The sequence below is a fragment of the Drosophila santomea genome, chromosome X, assembly GCF_016746245.2.
Source record: "Drosophila santomea strain STO CAGO 1482 chromosome X, Prin_Dsan_1.1, whole genome shotgun sequence".
Lineage (NCBI taxonomy): Eukaryota > Metazoa > Arthropoda > Insecta > Diptera > Drosophilidae > Drosophila > Drosophila santomea.
This window is the reverse complement of record NC_053021.2, coordinates 3,915,716-3,935,745: the sequence shown is the minus strand read 5'-3', so window position 1 is coordinate 3,935,745 and position 20,030 is coordinate 3,915,716. Positions and strand designations below refer to the sequence as shown.

The window sequence follows — 20,030 nt, the reverse complement described above, 5'->3', positions numbered from 1 at the left end:
ATGGGGGTGTGGAAAAGGGGGGTAGGGGGAGGTCCTGTGTGTTGGGTAGTATGCAAATGCGGTCCTGCAAGAGAGCAACACAAATGCAATTTGTATAATTGACTGTGACTGTGACTGCTTTTCTGCTGCCTCGGCTGCCTGCCTAGGCGCCTTTTCGATTCGGATTGTATTTGGGTTGGTATATGTTTAAACAATTTGTGCGGCCATGTTCGGGCGGCACAGCCCCCCTCCCTTGACGCCCACTCAACTGGCCTTTCATTGTGCATGTGTCCTGCATTCTAGTTTCGTCTGCCACTTGCGGTTTTTAGTTTCAGCCCGGTTTTCGGCCAAGCGGGATTGCCAAGCAAGCAGTGGGTGGTTGGAATGTTCCACTACCACTACTGCTACTGCTACTGCTACTGCTACTACTACTACTACTACTACATACTACTGCTGCGACTTCAGTGTTGCCGGGTTTTGGAATTTGTTTGCGGTTAAATGCAATTAAAAAGAGATTTACAAGCAGCTCGCCTCACAAAAGTGTCGCAACAACAGTACCTCACCGACCCAAAATATAGAGATGGCTATAGTTTTACACACACACACACACACACACACACAGAAGGAGAGAGAGATGGCAATAGTTCAGCGAAAAGAGACAGAACGAGCGAAGGCTTGACAAATGTTGCCCAGCATTTAAATGGCAGCATTTTTGCCAACCACTGCTGGCATTATGCGCATTATGTTTGCCTTCACTTGGAATAACTAAAATACTCCCTCATACGACTGCACTCCATGTGCAGCTCTTTGGTTTTCGAAGTTCGGCTTATATGGTCCCAGTTTTCTGGCCAAAATCCGATACCCAACCATTTGACTCTTTGGGCCAGGAAAATGTGTGTGAAATACACATAAAATAGACAAGATCTAAAACAATATGTTATGTAGAATATTAAATATCATTTGCAAAAAAGGTAGAATATGAAAATCAAAGTCTGAGAATGCCATGAATTAATGTTCGAACTAATTGGTCATAAGTGAATGACTTATTGCCATGGATATCCTTGAATGGCGGAAGGCATTGAAATGAGCCTGCAAATTGGCTCGTTTGGATTGCGCGCCAACACAATTCCCATTGAAATTGACTTCAAGTTATTTACATAGCAATTAATAATTGCCATTACAGCCCAGCAGGCATTCGGAAAACTGACGCAGCAGGCGATTTTCCTGCGGGGAAAATATCCTCGAGGAGCGTGAACATCAGAGCAGAGCAGAGCTGGGGCGACGAGGTGAAGTCCTTCGAGGAGATGAAGAAATGAGAGGAGATGAAGGAAAAAAAAAAGGTACATGTAAATATTTGAGAAAAGCACAAAAGCCAAAAGGGACAACAATGCGATGTAATGAAATGAAATGACAAGCGCCTCAAAGGACAACGAACGAAGACGTAGCCAAAAAAGATCAGCAGAAGATATATCGTATAAATTATAAATGCAAACAATAAAGTATTTCCTTTCTTGTCACTCAAAAAGACGAAAATTAAAAAATATGTTTGCAGAGAAAGCAGAGAAGGGAAACTTTTCCCTGAGTTCCCTGAATTGGCCAGCCCATGCCATGATGCCTTTGGAAATCACGTTTAAACAAGTCATGGAAATGTATGAATTAGAAAGTATTAAATACAAAATATCATATATCAGGCAGCTGTAGCTTAAGCCTGAAACATCATACCCAGTGTGCTCAAGTTTGGGCTTGCATTTCCAGATGCAAAGATACTTTTGACTGAGAGTGAGAGCTGCCAATTAATGCGAATACTTCTCTGTGGGAATCAAGGACGTGATGTGACTCGATTCGCAGACCGGACACTTTGTTTTTTGGCTTGCCATGCCATCCCTTTTTCTTTTTTTGTTCAGCAATTTTCCAAATTACATTTAAAATTTTGCATTTTTACGTTCCAGCTGCATACACGTATCGACCTGCCGCCTCTTTCACTCGTCTGTTGTTTGGGCTAAGAGCTAAAGATATTTGTATATAAATATTTGCCATGCTTTGTTCGTTTTCTGTGAACGATTTCAAGCATTTCTTCCATTCGGATTTTTGTCGCTCTTTACTTATTTTATATATATGTATGTACATATATATATTTCCATGTTTGCCCTGCATGATTGTAATGCAATTTGTATGCATTGTGCATGGGCAAACAGTGGGAATCCCCGGCAAAAGTCGGCCAATCTGGCAACCCTTTGGGACTCGCAAGCAGCAGCAGCAGCTGCAGCAGCTGCAGCAGAAATTGCAGTTGCAGCAACAGCAGCAACATGTTCACCCGCAACTGCAGAAAAATTATGTCTGGTCGCAAATTATTTGCACAATGGAAATTAGTTTCGGTTTGTGTCCTGCCCGCAATGCATACAAATGTGAGACGTAGTACTATCTCTGCACTCGAAGAAAGTATTCGTGAAAATACAGAAAAATCACACAATTAAGATCCTGAAAAATCAGCGTGCTGCTGCTGCCCTTCCTGCGAGACAATTGTAAATCAAAATATTGCACTTGCAGCCAATTGAGCGGACCAAGCGTCAAAGCAGCTGCATCAGCATCAGCAGCAGCAGCAGCAAAACAAATCGTGCGAAAGAAAGCTGAAAGGGCAAAAACAAAGGGAAAGCGGCAAAACAATGAAAAAATCAGGGAAATACATAAAAAGTAAAGGGAGTAAATGGCTGAAATGGCTGAAACCCACGAAAGATATACCCTTTGCCTGGCTGGCTGCTTTAAGAAACTACAAATCCGAATAAAACAAATATGCAATAAAATATAAATATAAATACAAGTTAAATGCTCGTTGATTTAACCACAAGCACAAGTTGTGCTTCTCTGCAAGCTGCCAGCTGCAAGCGAGTGCATATTAAGTATACGCCCTGTGAGCGTAAGGGAAACACAGAACAAGTGTCCCCTTGGATATCATTACCCATAGAAGTTGGTGCGAAAAAAAGCCAGAGTCACTTGTCCGCCAGTTGGCTGTAACAATGACATCGGACTCGTGCACGGACTATGACTTCATATCGGAATAGGAATAGATATAGGAATAGCAATAGGAATAGGAACAGGAATAGAAGTCTGTAAAACTTGGTCATAAGCAGATGCCGCATCACAGGCCAACGGAAAGTGAGCGCATTTGGCCTTTTGTTTCAGGGATTTCAGTTTTAGTTTGCGTTTGAGTTTTCAGCTCTTTTCCTATGGCGTTTTTTTGGGGGCATCTCGATACCCGGCATTCATTTCAGGCCATTGAAGAAACGTCAGCACAATCGCTCTGAATAGAAAACCCATGTGCAATTGACTCGCATCTCATCGCAGAGCTCCCCCTTAGTATGGTTTTATTTTTTTTCTATTTTTTTTTTTCCAGTTCTTGCCAAGTGTGTCATTGCGAATGTCATACAAATTGTGAAATGTCTTCAGTGTCAGAGTCTCTGGTTTGCACTTTTTTTTTTTGTTTTCAAAGGGGGTACGTCGTGCATGGCAATGAATGGCGCAAAAGAGGGCAATGAACAATTCAGCTTGCACTTTGACACCAATGCACCAATGACGTGGCTGAATAATAAACGGCAGCAAAGTACTTGGGAAACTAAGAAAAACACGCGCTTAAAATTAAAATGTATCTTTGATTTTATAAATATTATATGTAGATTATATTGTCGTTGTCGTTACTCCCTTATCTTCAGAGTCCAGACTGCAGGATCGCGACTGTCATTTCATCTGGCTAATGGCAGGGGTATCACATGAATTGTGGCTCCTGCCCCCCGAGCTAAAATCCCAACTTGCTGTTGATATTTTATTCTTTTTATTTTTTTATACACACAAACACACAGGAACAGCGCTTGTAACTAAATAATCTTTGTGTAAAGTTTTTCTTTGTGGCTGCGAGCGGAGGAAAATAAAAGAAGAAGTTGCTGGAGCTTAGGAGAACGCCTGCTGTGAAGGAGTCCTGATCCCGCCGATTACCATTGCCATTGCCGGCGGAAAAGCAGGACAAAGAGCCAGCAGAATCACAGAATCAGTTGGCCATAAGCCACCGAAAGCCGCGTGACAAGAGCTGCAAAATGAAAAGATGTGGATTGGCCAGTGGCACAAACACTGGGTACAAAAGCTGAATGCTGAGCAAGTTTAACTGGGCGCACAACCTAAATAACAGTGTAATTAAAGCATTGGGAAGGTCAATGTTGTTAGATTTCACCCATTTTGTATGTTACAGATTATTACATTATTTCATTTTATTTTTCTCAGTGCAGGCCAGGCGCAAGCCAAAGACTTTGATTAGTCGAATTTACTGGGAGCTGGTCAATTTATTTCTATCCAGTCGATCTACCAACGTCACGGATCGAAGTTTGGTAAACACTTTAGATGCTTGGTCACACAAGGGTCGCTTAACCCGAAAAACTTCAGCTCTGGCCACACTGGCCGGTGAAAACTTTTCCAAAGAAACGTGGCCAAAATAGCTGGAAAACAAGGCACAAGCTGCGCAAGTGGTGTAAGTTTGTTGTGCTCCTCTGAGCCACATTCGCATTGGCCATTGATTTTTTTGGTCCAGTACTTTCGGTTAAGAACTTTACGCTGCTTCTTTGCAGATTGTTTTTATATATACATATATATATATTTTTTTTGTAGTCAAGTTCTTTTTCCTTCCATTTCTGCGTGCGAGCGAGCAGTGCAAGCTGATAAAAGTAAAACTTTATGCAATAATAGAGGGGGTTCAAGGCTGGACTCGTGCCCATTCCGCCGAATGGATGGGCCCGTGGTGCACGTTATTGCCAACATATGTTGCTCGATATTATAGAACTAAGCCAGCGGGTGGAAGGGGAAGGGGAGGGGAGGGGCGGGGCGGGGCACAAGGACAGCGCCTGGTAGGTTGCATGCCACAAAGTTGCATGCCACAAATCATGTTCCTCCGCTGCGGAAAGGCGGTCCGCACTTAATTTATGTGCCGTCTAGCTCAACCTTTCAACCTTTTGCAAATTGGTATTTATATGTTTAGTTATTCTTATTCAATTTTTAGCAAATCCAACCCATGCATAAATATATATACATATATATATTCATTGCTTTGCTGCGTTGTATCGATGGGTTATTTATGCGTTGGCGTTGTAATTTGTAATTTGTTGGGCTAATTACATCAAATATGTTTACGCTACAGTTTAATTAATTCAAATTGGCTGCAGTTCAGTTTGGCTCTTGGCTCTTGGCTGATGGCAGCCGCGACGTGTTTGACAGTTGAATAATTTGATAATTTGATGCCGGGACCTGTCAGCATATCGAATGTCGGTCTATATGGGTATATGGTTATATGGGCATATGCATATAAATATATAAATATATAAATATACAAATGTATATATTGAATACATTCTTTTTCGGGCACGTCCATCACATGTTGCGCCTGTCAAACATTCTGCTGTCATCGCAGTGCCTTCTTATTGTCTTCGCCCTTTTCAAATGATTTTCCCCAGATTTTCCATTGCCTTTGCCGCCGCTTTTCCCTACCCCCTTTTATTTCCTATTGCCAATTGTTCGGGGTCTATTTGAGCTGTCACGCCCCCAGTTCGTTTTCCGAATTGCTATTTGTTCTTTTTACAACTTCTAATAACAGAAAAGTGGCGCTGATTTTGGTTCCTCACTTCAGTGTCATTTCCGCAACATCGCTACACAGGCAAAAAAAGATCCAAGTTATTTGAAATAACTCCATTGCAGCATTGCTTTATAAGTTGCTTTGATATACAGATGTTTGCAACTTCAATTGACCCACAATTTTTTATTGGCTTGCATTTATAAAGCCAAGCTTTCTTTATCCCAAAGTTCTGGTGTTTTTTTTTTTTTTTAACATAACCCACCATTTATCCACCCAGAGCCTTCTACTCTGCTCTTCACCAGATGTCTGTCGTTTGCGTTTGCGTTTGCATTTCATTTTATTATATTAAATGAAATGCCGTCAAAACAGAGCTTTCGGTATGTGTGACAAATGTAAATCGGCGAGGGTGGATTGCACAGTTCTGAACCACAAAGCAAATAAATATTATTTGGTCGCTTTTGGTTCTTTGTCCAAGCGTTGCACTTATATTTCAACAATATATATCAGAGATCTTTCACTTTTTTATCAAATCAAGTAACAATCTGCTTAAACCACCCGCGTGCTCTTCGTAATACAATAAAAATAAGCACTAAGAGTGAAAAAAAAAAACCAAAAAAAAAAAGCAGAGTGCCAGAAGTGCGGCTGCGGAAGCGCAACTCTCGATGCCATAAAAAACAAATCTTGCCATAAAAATGCTCAACATAATTTAACAAAATAGCAATATCTCCCCCCCCCCCCCCCCCTCCCTCCCCCTGCGCAGGGGGTGTATGCCCCATAAAAAATGTACAATAAACGCAAACTAAGTGGCCCACCAGCGGTGGGCGTTAGGCGGTGGGCGTGGCTCCTTAGACTCGGGCTTAATAAATGCAAATGTGTCCAAGTATGAACAATTATAGAAAGGAAATTTGCATTAAAAATTTATGTACTCTCTCGCTTTTTTTTTGTCTCTCGCCGCGGAGATAAAGCGTCGCAAGTGCGACATAAATTTGAGCCATCCCCCGCCAACTTTTGTACACTGAGAAAAGGATGGGCTTACTTATTTTACACATTAAATGGTGATTTCAGCTATTATTGATATAGATATTCCTTCATTGCTGAGCTAAGTTAGCAATGATTTGTTAGCTCTTCAGCTAGAAACCTACAGATATTTTTGCCAGTGCTTAAAACACGCCGCTCCATTTTGGAGCTTTATAATGGCGCTCTCTGCGGTCGTTGGCGGCTTAGAAGCCCCAAGGAAACATTCATTCGCACAGATGTCTTTAGTTGTTGTCCTTGTCCTCGTCCTCGTTGTTGTTGTTCTTGTTGTTGTTGTTGACAGTTTTGAGTACGTTGTTTGGTTTTGTGCTGCACTGAAAAAAAAGGTTTACTATTACACACCTAAACTAACAACTCTTTTTTACAAGCTAGTCAAACAAACGTTGTATATGTTTTGCCTCAAGCTTTTACATTGCTTTGAATTTAGTTGGATATGAACTATTTGATGAAAAATTCGAGATTTTTCGCAGTGTACTTCGCTGGCTGCTGTTGCTGTTTTGCGGCTGTGCATGGAGGCCTAACTAGCAGGAAGTCATTAAGTTGTTTAGCTCGCAGTGACAGCTTCTTTAATATTCTTTTCTACATCCGGCGCATGTGACATGAATGCCGGTCCATTTTTTGGTTTTTTCGTTTTTGGTTTGGCCCAGCAATTTGCCTGCGAAAATTGCGCCTGGCTTTTGGCCATTTTCACTTGGCCAATTAGACGGGCCGATTCAAAGGCCTCCAGCCTATCGGCGGCCATATCAATAACCCTTGTAAATTGCCATAATGTATGACTCTGATTTTCGGTAGCCTGTTTTGTGTGTTTGTGTGGACCAGTTAACAGGCCATAAGTCATGGCTTTATGACCCTCAACCCAATTCCCGTTTTCTCTCGCTGGCCACTTAACAGCTCGTAAAGCCAAAGGCCGTCGTCACACTTAATAAATATTGTAATTGTAAAATAAAATGCATAAAAATATTAGACAGAAATGTGGAGAGTTGAATAATCGAATGCCCTAACTGGAAAAAATTGTTAGTAAATATGCTTATTAAAAATATTTGTTAATGCATTTTCCGATTGAATTAGGCCATTCAAAGTTTTAAAGATTTTTCATATTTTCTCATACATGCAATACCCAATTTCAGCTGCAACATTCTCAAAGTGAAAGTGTGTGTGCCCAGGGTTATGGAAAAATTCAGGAAAATTGCCCAAGGAAGAAACAAATATTTGTTGATTTGCTGGTTACCAAGTCAGACAAAAGGGGCCAGGAAAAAAACTTTTTATTACCCGACCGCCCCCTCGAAAAATTTGCCAACCCCATCTTATCAATCGCCGATAAGGGAGAGGGGGGTGGTGTGGGGAACAGGAAATATTTTGTGGGTAAGAATTTCATATTTTTGTTGTTGTATAATAAAACCCCCTTTTTGTGCTTTCTTTTTTTGATTATTGCTCGATATTTGTCAGTCAGTGAAACTTTGCAGCGTTATTTAGCCATAAGAAATCAAACTTTCTTAATTAACTTTCTTGAGCGGCGTCGATGGTAGATAGCGGGGGGTGGTGGTGGGTGGGTGGCTGCGGGAAGGTTAGTGGATAGAGCAAGAATATTAAAAAAAAAGATGAGAAAACTCCAAAGGGGAAAGAGGAAGTTGCTGGGATTTATATTTTTTTTTGGTGAAAAATGTGTGTTGTTAAGCGACAAAGGAAAAATGTCATGGGAAGGGGGGTGAAGAGGGGTTAAGTCAGAGGTGAACATACATACCTCTAGCTTCCGCACACCTCTGCACAGCGCTCTTTGTGCACTCTTTTTTTTCTCACTGCATGGAGTTGTGTCAAAAGTTTTATTGATTTTCAAGTTTGAATGATAACTTTACAAGAGTTTTTCGCCTTTTCTGTGACTGTGTACAAAATTGTTAAATTGCTTGTTATTGACAAATACAAGTGCAGATCTGCGTGGGCGAAAGAGATGGAGCGCGGTGTATGTGAAAGAGACGGGTTGTACAAAAAGAGTGAGAGAGAGAGAGAGAGAGCTGTATGTATGTCCCGAATGATTCCCGTGCGCTGTCGACTGGCAAAGTTATCAATTCCAATTATGTAACCAAAAATAATTTGAAAACTTTGCAGCACTTTTGCAAAAGACCAACATACACTCACACACACAAACACACTCACACATTTACGCACACCCACACAAGTGTGTGGCTTCATAAGTTCATACTTGTTACCTGTGACTTGTCAAGTATTTGACTTTATCTCTGGACCCGAGCTGCAGATTTTGTTCCGTAGAGTTCAGTTCGGTTGAGTTGAGACGAGAGTTCTTGGTTTTCCCATTTTTCCAATTTTTTTTTTGTTGCGCTTTCCCCCATTTTTGCCACCGAGCATGGCTTAAGTTTTTGACCAAGTTTTATGCTGCGATTTGGGCTGATTTGAGTTTCAACAATGGGTGGCTGCTAAATCACTTCCTCCCCCTTCCTTCCCCCATCAAATTAGTGGTTTTTAATAATTTCCTATGTTTTGATTCGCATTTTGCGGTTTTTGGTCGCCTACCCCACATTCAGTGCTTCATAACTCGGCTAAAAATAGTCGGATAATGGAATGTTGTACCTTCCGCAACTCAGGAGGACACCCACAAACTTTTGGCATTCAAACTTGGGCACACCATTTTTCGTCAATTTTTTGAAAATTTGGCAAGGGGTACCATCATCAAAATTTGCAAAAAATGGGTCAAAAATGGGGAACTCAAATTTAGATGCAAAGTTTTAGAGCATATTGCCACAAGCTTTTTAAGATATAACACTCCAAAATCGGAGTTAATTTGGCCAAGTTATGGTGTCCGGAACTTCAGGTTTGTGTAGTTTTTCTGCAGGTATTTTTAAAGTTATTATTTCTAAAGAATAGAATTATCTTTCTTTTTATTTTTAATGAATAACTTTTTTTGGCAATCATTAAAAAAATGGATGAGGAACAACAAGGACAAATACTGCACATATTTTCCGAAGAGATTCTTTAACTTCTGAGGAAATGTTTAGTAAAAGTAACGAGCCATATTTGATTAAAATTATTTTCGACTCAATCTTTGATATGCCGTGAAAATACCTGGACGAAGAACTTGAGTCGAATTCCTGTACGCTTAAAGCGCCAGGCAACTTTTCCGCAAGTTTTCCGCATTTTCATGGCAGTCAATTTGCTAAATCAAGAATGCGACAGCCGCACAAAAGAAAAGGCGGTGGGAAAATAAATATGCCAGCCTTCAGCTTTTCCGCACGCCTTGGGAAAATGGACGCCAAAAGGAGCCGGAACGGAACCCGATGCGCCCTGAATTTTCCCCAACTGTCCCTTTTCATTTCGCCATTCTTTTTTTTCGATTTTTTTTGTGTTTTTTTTATATATTTCACTTATTGATGAGTGGAAATGCTGTTGACATTATTTGTGTGGTCGACGCCAGTTGGTCGCCCAATGCAATGCAAATTTGTTGACACAGACTCAAGCTGAGGCCACAAGAAGCCTGCACTTTCAGGGGATATAATATGTATATGTATGTACCTAGCCGCCAACCCTATATAGTATATATAATATATACATATATATATGTATATTACTGTATATGGAAGCTCATCGCCGATCCCCTTGCCAATCGTTTGCCCCTGAGAATCAAAGTCTCGATTCTCATAAAAATGATTCATGATATCGCATTATTTCCGTATCATTTGTAATTTCCAGTTTCCTGCTTATTTTCACCAGCCACACACACAGACAGCGTCAGAAAGAGAGGGAGAGACACAGAGAGAGAGAGGGAAGACAGAACTGTTGCAATTACTATCTATCTGGTATTTTATAACTTTTGTGCTCTTCCTGCTGCCTTACCTCCGCACCACCCACCCACATCGCCTCCATCGCCACCAACTTCTCCATCTTCTTCTGCTGATTACAGCAGCCAAGTCACAGACACACAGATAGCAGCACACGCACACACAGGCAGAGCGGACACACAGATACTGCCAGAGACGAGCGGGCTATGAAATACAGAGGGGCTATTCTCATTACTATTTTCATTTTAGTTGACAGATTTTCGCTTTTCTTTCAAGTTACGGATAGGCACTTTCATAGTATTTCATGTTGTATAGAATGTATTTCATTTGGGTCGCCGAACACCCGAAATTCCCACTGCCTGCGCCACTGTCTGCATTTAGAGATGAAGTCAGGGAGCCACAGTTGCTGGCGTTGCCGCCGCGTCATCAAGGTCCTGATTCCTATTCCTTCTCCCCCCTGCCCCCTGCATCCTGCACCCTGCCCTCTTGCCACACAACTGCGGCAGTGTCCTTGTACATATCCTTTGTTCTGGATCGCTCAGCCCACAGACAGAAACAGAGGAATACATACAGCTACAGATACTCAACACTTTTTCTTGTAGTTTTTGATGAACATTTAATTGAATTCTCTTACAACACCGCGCTTTGTCTTTCGCCCACACCATTGACGTATCTGCCATCCGATCTGCTATATAGGATGTACAGATGTATCTGCACCTCCTTTACAGCAGATACATATGTATGTATGTATGAGTGTATCCCATGGAGAACACAAGAAGTTATGCTTTCACTGCTTTCTTCGTATTGCGCATTGCCTTTCGCTTTTCCCCCTTTCTTGGCTGGATATGTGTGTATGTCATCTAATTAAAATTGCAATCCGAATTTTCCAGCTCGAGATGCGACAAAAAGCAAATTTATCCATAAGCCAGCGGCAAGCTACTTGCTCGTATATCTGAGTACATACATACATATATACTCGTACATATGTATGTACTTGTATCTATAGAAACTGGATGCTGAAGGCAACTTATCGGATGTCCATGGCACAAAAAGTGGCTCTGTTTTTCGTGGCGATTCATTCGCAGCAGTTTATCAAAGGATTTAAGTTTGGGGATTACCTGTGTTATTACCGCTGGGGATTCTCTTTTCTCTGCACTGGGAAGGAGTTGATAAGAGATTAGCAGATACATGTTTATGCACCTGTTCAATGCTTGTAAAATGAAAATATATGAAATAAGCTTACCATTCCATATCGATATGTGCCTAATGTCCCACCTCCACTTCCTCCTCCACTTGGCAGCACAACAGAGATCCAGGCTAATTGAACCAGTTCCGCCGTGGCTGCAGCTATGCAAATAACCCCTGTTGCCCTCTTGTCGTCGCAATGGAGGTCCTGCCACCAGGACGCTCCTGCAAAAGGGGGACCAGGACATCAACACCAACAGCCACAGCAACACGAGCAGGAAGAAAAAGAAAAAGAGAAACCACGACTCTGACGACGGCAATATCAAACAGTAAATAGATAAAAACAACATGACTTAATGAGTGGTATTTATTTTTATGCTAATTACTTTCGAATAAGCGGGAGGTCCTCTGCGGAGCACTGCAGTTTGCCTTAATGAGTGGGGCAATAATTGTTGTTGTCGTCGTCGCTGAATCCTGCTGAATCCTGCTGCTGCTGCGACTCCTTGAGTACTCCTGTACTCCTGTACTCCTGTACTGTGTGCCTCCCCAGTGTTTGCATAAAGTAAATGCCATTATACAAGCAAGTTGCGCTGTAAATTCACTTCAAATGTACAAAAGCACTCGCCCTGAAAGCCGTAAAGTATGCGATATGACAGTGCATAAAGGATGCGAGCGTTGGGAAGCTGGGGAGGATCCTTCTTCTTGGCGGCACAGTCCTCTATCAGAGCTCCTCCTCCTTCCCACCACATGAAACTCCCATTTGTTTCACAACTCTGCGGTTTAATAAATACAAATGTATAGTAAATAAACCAAATCTTAGGTCATTCCAAAGACTCATTCAGGATCACTTCGAGATGGAGATGATATTCAGCGCCACATATCTCCTCCAATTCCCGCTGCGTCAGCCACATGGAATGCCGGTCCTTGGGCAGCTCCTTGCCACCGATTTCGGGGAAAACTCTGCCCGAGTTGGCCACCAAACGCAGGACGCTCCGGCCATCCGACAAGGTGCGATTGAAGGCGGTGAGGCAAACGTGGAGTGGTCGGATGCAGGGCGCACTCTGCGTCCAAATGATGTACATATCCAAGTCCTTTAAGTCTTGCCTGTTATCGTGCCCAGTTATGTCACGCTTCCTTGGATCCAAATACTCTTGGCTACTATAGTCACTGTTCTGTTCCGCACTGCATTTGGCATACTGATCACATGTGAAATCCAGATGCGTCACCCTTTTGGCTACACCCCATTTACCAGTGCTGCATTTCTGGTAAAGCGACTCTTTATCCTCGTTCGCTTCCTTATTCCTGTCCAGCAATGCCCAGTCGAGGAATGTGGTCCTTCGCACCAGCACCATGACGGGCAGATAGTCCTGCAGCGACTCCAGCTCCGAGTTCGCCGGCAATCGATTCCGGTGACTGAACTCCCGTACTCCGGGTAATTGCTCCTGCCTGCCACGCTCACCGCCGTACAGCAGAACGCCCAGGCATATGGTCTGCCTGGCCGGCAGCTGGGAGGGATCAAAGATCAGGGTGCAGCGTTCCCCAGCGAAGGCCAGCTGCAAGTGCTTCCGCAGGCTCGATCGCAAGTGCTGCGACGCCAAATGGTCGAGCATATCCTGCCTGAAAATCGTGGCAATGCAGGACTCCAAAGGACATTGGATTGGCATTACACTCAGGCAGTTCAAAGTTAGTTTCGGCTTTTTCTCCGACTCGCTGTCTTCGAGGCCAATAAGCCTGAGTGGCTTATTCCTGTTCATATTTCCCTGTTTTTAAGCAGCTAAATAGTACGTATATTACTGTGTGTGAAACTGTGCAATCAGCCTACTGTTTATAGAACCTTACTGCTTACTGCTTTTGTAGATATAATTGCGCTGCCGCGTGAAACTAGCCTTTTTAATTATATTGATAAATTGGATTAACCATCTGTAATGAATTAACCTCATGCTTGTAACAATTTGTTATTAAATCATATGCTCTTTAAATCTGTTAAATGAGTTTATCAACGGTTTATGATTTTCGTAATTAAATCTGTAGAAACGACAATGTCACAGTAACCACTGTATAATTTGCAGCATTTCATTTATGCCATGGAGAGCAGTATATTAATATCACAATTAAAATTACCCGTCGAAATAAAACACATGATCATTTTCTTGCAAACGAGGGTCTACTTTAAATCTATTTTATGGATATGCAACCTAATCTAAAGTAAAACAAACAAAAAAAAATGCAAAACTTTAAAGCTGACTTATCCCTATCTATGACTTATGTTCTTATCTACGGAATGATTACAGCTGGTTCTTGCGCTTTCGACCTGGTCGCACGGCATAGAGGTCGTCGGAGAACAAGGATTTGCCAGCTCTGGTGGCGGCCAGCAGTCGCCGTTCGTGGACCTTGCGGTGCTTGGTGAGGTGATCCGACCTGGCGAAGCACTTGGAGCAGTAGTCGCATTTGTACGGCTTCACACCCGAATGGGAGCGCTTGTGGCGGGCCAGTTCATCGGATCGGGAGAAACGCCAGACGCAATCTGGCCAACTGCAGACGTACGGCTTCTCGCCCAGATGCCTCCGCAAATGGGCCTTCAGATGCGCGGGCTTGGCGTAGATCTTTTCGCAGTTCCCGAAGGTGCACAGGTAACCCCGTTCGCCGGCGGCATTCTCACTCATCTGGAGGGCAGGTGGTGGTGCTGTTGGTGGAGCTGCTGCATCCGCAGGACTGGCGGGCTCACAACTGCCGGGCGAAGAGGACAATCGATCGGGATCGAAGATCTCTGAGGTTGGCGGCCCCGTCAGGCGCAGATTGCTGTTGCTCTCCTCCAGAAAGTCCGCACAGTTGTCTGTGCAGAGGGGTGTGCGCTCCGGCAGAAAGTCCACCAGCTCCGGAATCTCCACGTAGTTATCCAATAGCCGCTGCTCCCAGTCACTCAAGTCCGGCGGACAGACGGTCAGGTCATTGAAGTCTATGAACAACGAGGGATCCTCCCCATACGGCAGATCCACCTGGACATTTTCACTACCACTATTATTATTATTATTATTGCTGTCTAAGGTGATGATGCCATAGTAGTCCGACTCCTCGAATTCCAGCTGATTGTAATTGGTTATATAGTTGCTATCCACATAAGAGCTCTCGAAATCCCCAACACTGATGACATTCAGCAGCGCATCGCCGGCGGCCAGTGGCTCCTCTTCCAAGTCGCTGTAAAGCTGCTGGAATCCACCCGTCGCAAAGAAGTCCATGATCGCAAATGAGCGGACTCTGGTCGAGTGTCCAAATATTTATAATATCCACCGATGATAATATCCGGATGAGTGGTGACAGTGACAGAATTGATGAGAGCCATGGAATACGCTCGGGCATCGCATGTACTATACCCTATGTATGAACTTAACCCTTCATCCGCTTAAAATGTTATTGATATCATCGTGGCATACCCTGCGATCGCAATAGAGAGCAAGGGGTACCAAGAGATGCACTCACTGCGATCGTGGCTGGATTGCTTCCAGTGATTCGTGGCCAGGATCCCTTGGGGAATAATTAGCCGGCGAGCAATGTATCTAACGCGCTGCCGGCTTCATTAGTTCGAGACCGAGATAAAGATACATTCGTACGTATGTATGTATGTATCTACGTACGTACCACACCAGATGTTGCCATTGATCGGCGACACATGTGCCGGGTTTTTTGGTGGCCGGGTCCGGGTCCGGGAATCCGCACTGCTATCGGAATCGCCGACGAGTGCCCAGTTACCGAGTGCCAAGCAGTGTCAGGCCACAGATCGGCTAGCTATAGCCTATACTACATATAGTATATAGCCGACGGCACCTGATCTCCGTCTCCCTCTCCTTCTGTGCGCCATCTCACTCTATTGTTTTTGCGTTTGTTTTGGTCGCCGTCGCCGGACGACAATCAATACAAATTTGTTATTAATTAATGATTATTACTGGCGAACTAGATATGCCCGGGGGATATGGATATGGATGTGGATATGGATATGGATATTCCCGGTCGATCAGTGGGTCCAAGCAAAACAAGTGCGTTTGCTATGTGTGTCAAGTGAGTCGCAGATATGGTTTTTAAAATTTCACGGAAAGTTATCTGTTTGGAAATGTTGTCCACCAGTTGGCAGCTTGGCAACGGTCCATTTGCACCATATGGTCATTTGGGTTGCAAAGGTTGATAGCAGTTTTTGGATAGTTTGAGATGACCCTTTAATATCTGTACCAAATCTGGGCTAGCAGCTGACAACAATTCATTGCTGTGTTCATATTTAATAAGCGAGTTGTGTGCAATTCACCTAAAGTGCTTTGTAATGTGCCAGGAATGCAGCATTAAAATGTGACCCTGCATATATGTATAGTTTGCTGTCTAATATAGTTTTCCACCCATTCGCCTTGCACTACAATTGTAAAACCGCTTTCCCCTCCTTGAACATCTCATTTTCCTCGGCTGTCTGTGCCAGTTTCCATTTTCCAGTTACCCCCAGCTTTTTGCTCCTCGTCTATGGCATTTCCGCATCCTTTTTGGCTGGCAGCCCTTTGGAAATTAACATAAATTTAACGTGCGGCTGGCGTTTAAATTTACTTTCGCCTAATGAAATAATCAGCAGCTGTAAATCCTCATGGACCCCCCACCAGTTTCACCATTTTCACCACCAGTTTTTGGCGGCCTACGCGTTTTGCGCTAATTGATATTGCAAAAATCAAAGGCTGCGCGTCGGCATTAAAGGGATTTAAAGGATATCAACTGGTCTCGGTTCTAGGGCTCGGGGCTTTGAATTCCGGATTCTGGAGTCTGGATTCTGGATTCGCAATTGCGGAATCTGGCTGTGAGTTCGACTCCGGCACTTTGTAATTACAGCAGGCTATTGCGACCCTGATTTCTGTGTATGCGAGTGTATAGCATCTGCTTTTGTGTGGCCTCAAGTGGAGTGGAGAGGCAAGGATAACATAAATTAGAATGCTGCCTGCAGGCAGTACTGGTGTTTAGCCGTAGTGCCGTAGTGCCGTAGTTCACTTACTTACAGATCCGTAAAACCATATAAGCATGCACTGCTGCAAACAGGAAGCAGTACTACAAAATGCCTAATGGAATTCATGGAAATATTTTACACAATTTCCTTTGAGAATTTGTATTGCAAAGGGAGTTTTCTTCAGTGCTTTGGGAATGTGTAACCACATCTATCTATCCATCTATCTGCAAATAAATTTCTGCGTTCAAATGTGCGTGTGTGTGTGTGCACCGCAAGTGTCATAACGGAAATTATGCATACAATTTTACTGTAAATTGCGCTCGGCAAAATGTTGTCACCTCAGTTTAATCAAACCCCTCCCACTTCCCACCTCCCAGAACTCCAAGAACTCCAAACTCACTTAAGCCGGACATTTTGAAGCCGTTTGCAAGTATTTACGAGGCAAATCCGAGGACTTAAAGCGGACAACCGGACGATATTATTGCCAAAGTGTCGTCGTTGTCGTTGTCGTTGTCGTTGTCCTGGCAGCAGTCAAATGAGCTAAGCGGTTGTCAGGATATAAGTTTGGGTTGTACGAGTATACCCGAGTACATCCAAATACGAGAACGAGATGAAGGGGGTCACTTCAGTTGCCTAGTAAGTCGGACTTGCCCTTATCAATCGCAGCTGAGCTGCTTGTTTTCATTGGATTAGACAAGTTTGCTTTGCCTTCGAGTTGTGAATCCGCATCTGAATTCCGAATTCCGAATTCCGAGCTCCCAGTGCCTAGTTACTCAAAGAAAGAAGAGCGATGTATTTGCGGCTTACTGTTGTGGCAAATTAAATCGGTATCTGTATTTGTATCTGTATTTGTATCTGCATTTGTATCTGCATTTGTATCTGTATTTGTATCTGAAACTTGTATCTGCTGTGTGTGTGCTGTGATTATGACCATTTAATTTTGCCATTCGGCATGCGAAGGTCTCTGCACAAAATACCACATGTCAAATTTATAATCCCTCTGCTTACTATCGATTTGCGCCGAGACAAGTTTTATTTATTTCCTTAAGCAAGGCGGATTGCAGTTAAGTGACCCAGTTATTTTCGGCAAATGTGTGGACTAATTGAATCACTGGCTGTGGCCAAAAGGACTTAGTACGAAATTCAACTCTGATTGCGAAGGAATTGATTAGTTTTATTAGACTGGACAACAAACTGAAATTGATGTTCAAGTGAAAGTGTATCCCCTGCGATGCTATCGATCTATTATATAAATAGTTGAAGGAGTCAGGAAAAAAGGGGGAAAACTGGTTATTCGAGGGAAAGCATCTTAAAACCCAGCGAGATGAGAAAAATTTAATTGAAGTCATTTATAACGCCAACCGCCCAGGGTTCAGCATTGTCCTGCTCAGCTTGGCATTCCCAATTAATTACACAATTTAGCCCAAGAAGCGCTGCAAACTTGGCCAACAACTTTCTGCCGTGGGTGGAGTTCCAGTTGCAGTGCCTCACAGTCACAGTCAGTTGCCTGCAACAGGTCAGAAGTTTGCTGCCGCCAGTGGAGAGTAGTGGAGTATTCCTAGTAGCCCGTCTCGATTTTGGTCGGTGGTGGAAAGTTTTAATAAACTCAGCAAAGACAATATTTTCCCTATGTCCGTGCTGCCTAACCGAAGGACGAGACCAGGACAATAATTTGATTTTGAGGGCAGCAGCAGCAGCATCAGCAGCAGCAGCGACACAGCCTGAAAGCAATTTGTTGTGTCTTGAGGAAAAGCCATTTTTCGAAATCGAGTGAAACGGAGTGGAGTGGGGTGAAAGGACACATATTAGACGCAGGAGAGGAAAGACAGGACAGGACACCACCACCGAGATTAAGTCAGATGCAAACGTAATCCAGAGACAAGCGAGTTAACTGGTTTGACCCAATTTAATTAGACACACGGCCCGAGGTGGCATTAGTATTAGTGTATTAGTATTAGTGTTAGTGTTATGTAGTACAACCCGTAGTATTTGTCTTGTGCTCGCCACCAAAATTGAGCTATTCGGTTGCCTGCCAGGATGTATGCCAAAAGCGAGGCTTATGCCAATGCCAGGACCTCGTCGCTGCTCCTGCTCCTCCTCAGATGTTACACGGAGAAAAATATTCCCTGACTCTTGGTTAGCCAATAAAATATATTGCTCATTTCAAATATTTGTGCATTCAACTAGTTAGTGCCCAAGGAGGAGCTTACATTGCACAGTCTTAGTTACTTGGTGCAGTTGCAAGTTGCAAGTTGGCATGGTGCAAGTGGCATGGTGCAAGTGTTTGTGTGCTTTCGTTAAGTGTACGCACTAGTAAGCCGGCTTAGCAAACCAGGCTGTGAACAGCAGGGGCCACTGGAACAGGCGGTATTTGAGGAGCCCAACACAGGAATACATCCACGGGAACACACTACATTATTGTAGCGGAAGACAGCGGCTGAGCAGGAGCCAACAATTAGTGTTGACAGACATTGCACTCTGCCAAAGTCCCCCGGGCAATTTGAAGGCTTGTTCTACACACACACGCATACGCACACATGCACAGCTGACACACATACAGCCAAACACGACCGCCCAATCCATGTACTCGCATATAATTTGAGTTCTCTCCGTGTCGTGTCAAACTGCTGCGAAATTTATGTTTAGTGCAAAGTGCCTTCAGAGTGCCACGCAGAAAACGGGGTTGCACCCCAATAGCTTGGCTTGTATTACAGTGGGTATTACGACAAGTGCGACAGCAAAGGCTGATTAAGTAGCCAGCGTAAGTGGAGAACTCCCATGCCCCTTTTTCTACTGAAAAATTACCATTTATGACCTTTTTTTGTTTTTAATCGCGGGTACAACAAGCTGGAACGGCGGGTGCTAACTCAAAACAACGTCTCCTTGCCACTTGCCATGTTGTCCTAGTTGCACTCCAGCTGCACCTTTCCAGCCGGTTCCCTCAGTTGGATCCTTCAGTGGATCCCTAAGTTTTTTTTTTAGAAGAACGAGTTGCTGCAACCTGCTGCACTTGATTGAACACGTCCAGTCTGAAGTTGCCCATGAGGTTGCGCCCAAGCTGCTCCAGCGCCTCGTCGTTTGGACTCAGTGCTCGGCCAGCCTGTATCATCCGCTCCAGCTGATCCTCCAGGACGAGCAGCTCCGTCATCCGCTTGAACTCACGGGACTTCTTCCACAGCGACGCCAGGTTGACGATCAAGTAGATGAGGGCTGCGACCACGGGGCCGGACAAGAAAATCATCATCTGAATCATATTGAAAATTTGCCAACTTCGTCTTTTCAGGAATTTATTTTAAACTATTTTTCAGAAGCTGCCGACTTGACTGTGCATAGACGACTGAAATGAGTAACTTTCTGTGACATCCAATGACAGAAGAAGGAAAGGGAATCATGGCCTACTAGGTATGAAATATTTTACAGCTACATATGCTAAGCCGTTATTTCTGGCCATTTTGACCATTTTGGC

General features: G+C 43.5%; 3 protein-coding genes across 3 annotated transcripts; all 3 read right to left on the bottom strand.

Annotated features, from left to right (window-relative positions):
- Positions 1 to 11,948: 11,948 nt before the first annotated feature.
- On the bottom strand, positions 11,949 to 13,408 carry LOC120455940. Its single transcript, XM_039642469.1, has one exon. It carries the CDS (start codon positions 13,347 to 13,349, stop codon positions 12,417 to 12,419), a length of 933 nt encoding a protein of 310 aa, XP_039498403.1. The 5' UTR covers positions 13,350 to 13,408; the 3' UTR covers positions 11,949 to 12,416.
- Positions 13,409 to 13,880: 472 nt separating this feature from the next.
- On the bottom strand, positions 13,881 to 14,831 carry LOC120456963 (Krueppel-like factor 7). Its single transcript, XM_039644108.1, has one exon. It carries the CDS (start codon positions 14,829 to 14,831, stop codon positions 13,881 to 13,883), a length of 951 nt encoding a protein of 316 aa, XP_039500042.1.
- Positions 14,832 to 19,371: 4,540 nt separating this feature from the next.
- On the bottom strand, positions 19,372 to 19,915 carry LOC120455987. The gene has a single exon (XM_039642543.2). It carries the CDS (start codon positions 19,815 to 19,817, stop codon positions 19,530 to 19,532), a length of 288 nt encoding a protein of 95 aa, XP_039498477.1. The 5' UTR covers positions 19,818 to 19,915; the 3' UTR covers positions 19,372 to 19,529.
- Positions 19,916 to 20,030: the final 115 nt, after the last annotated feature.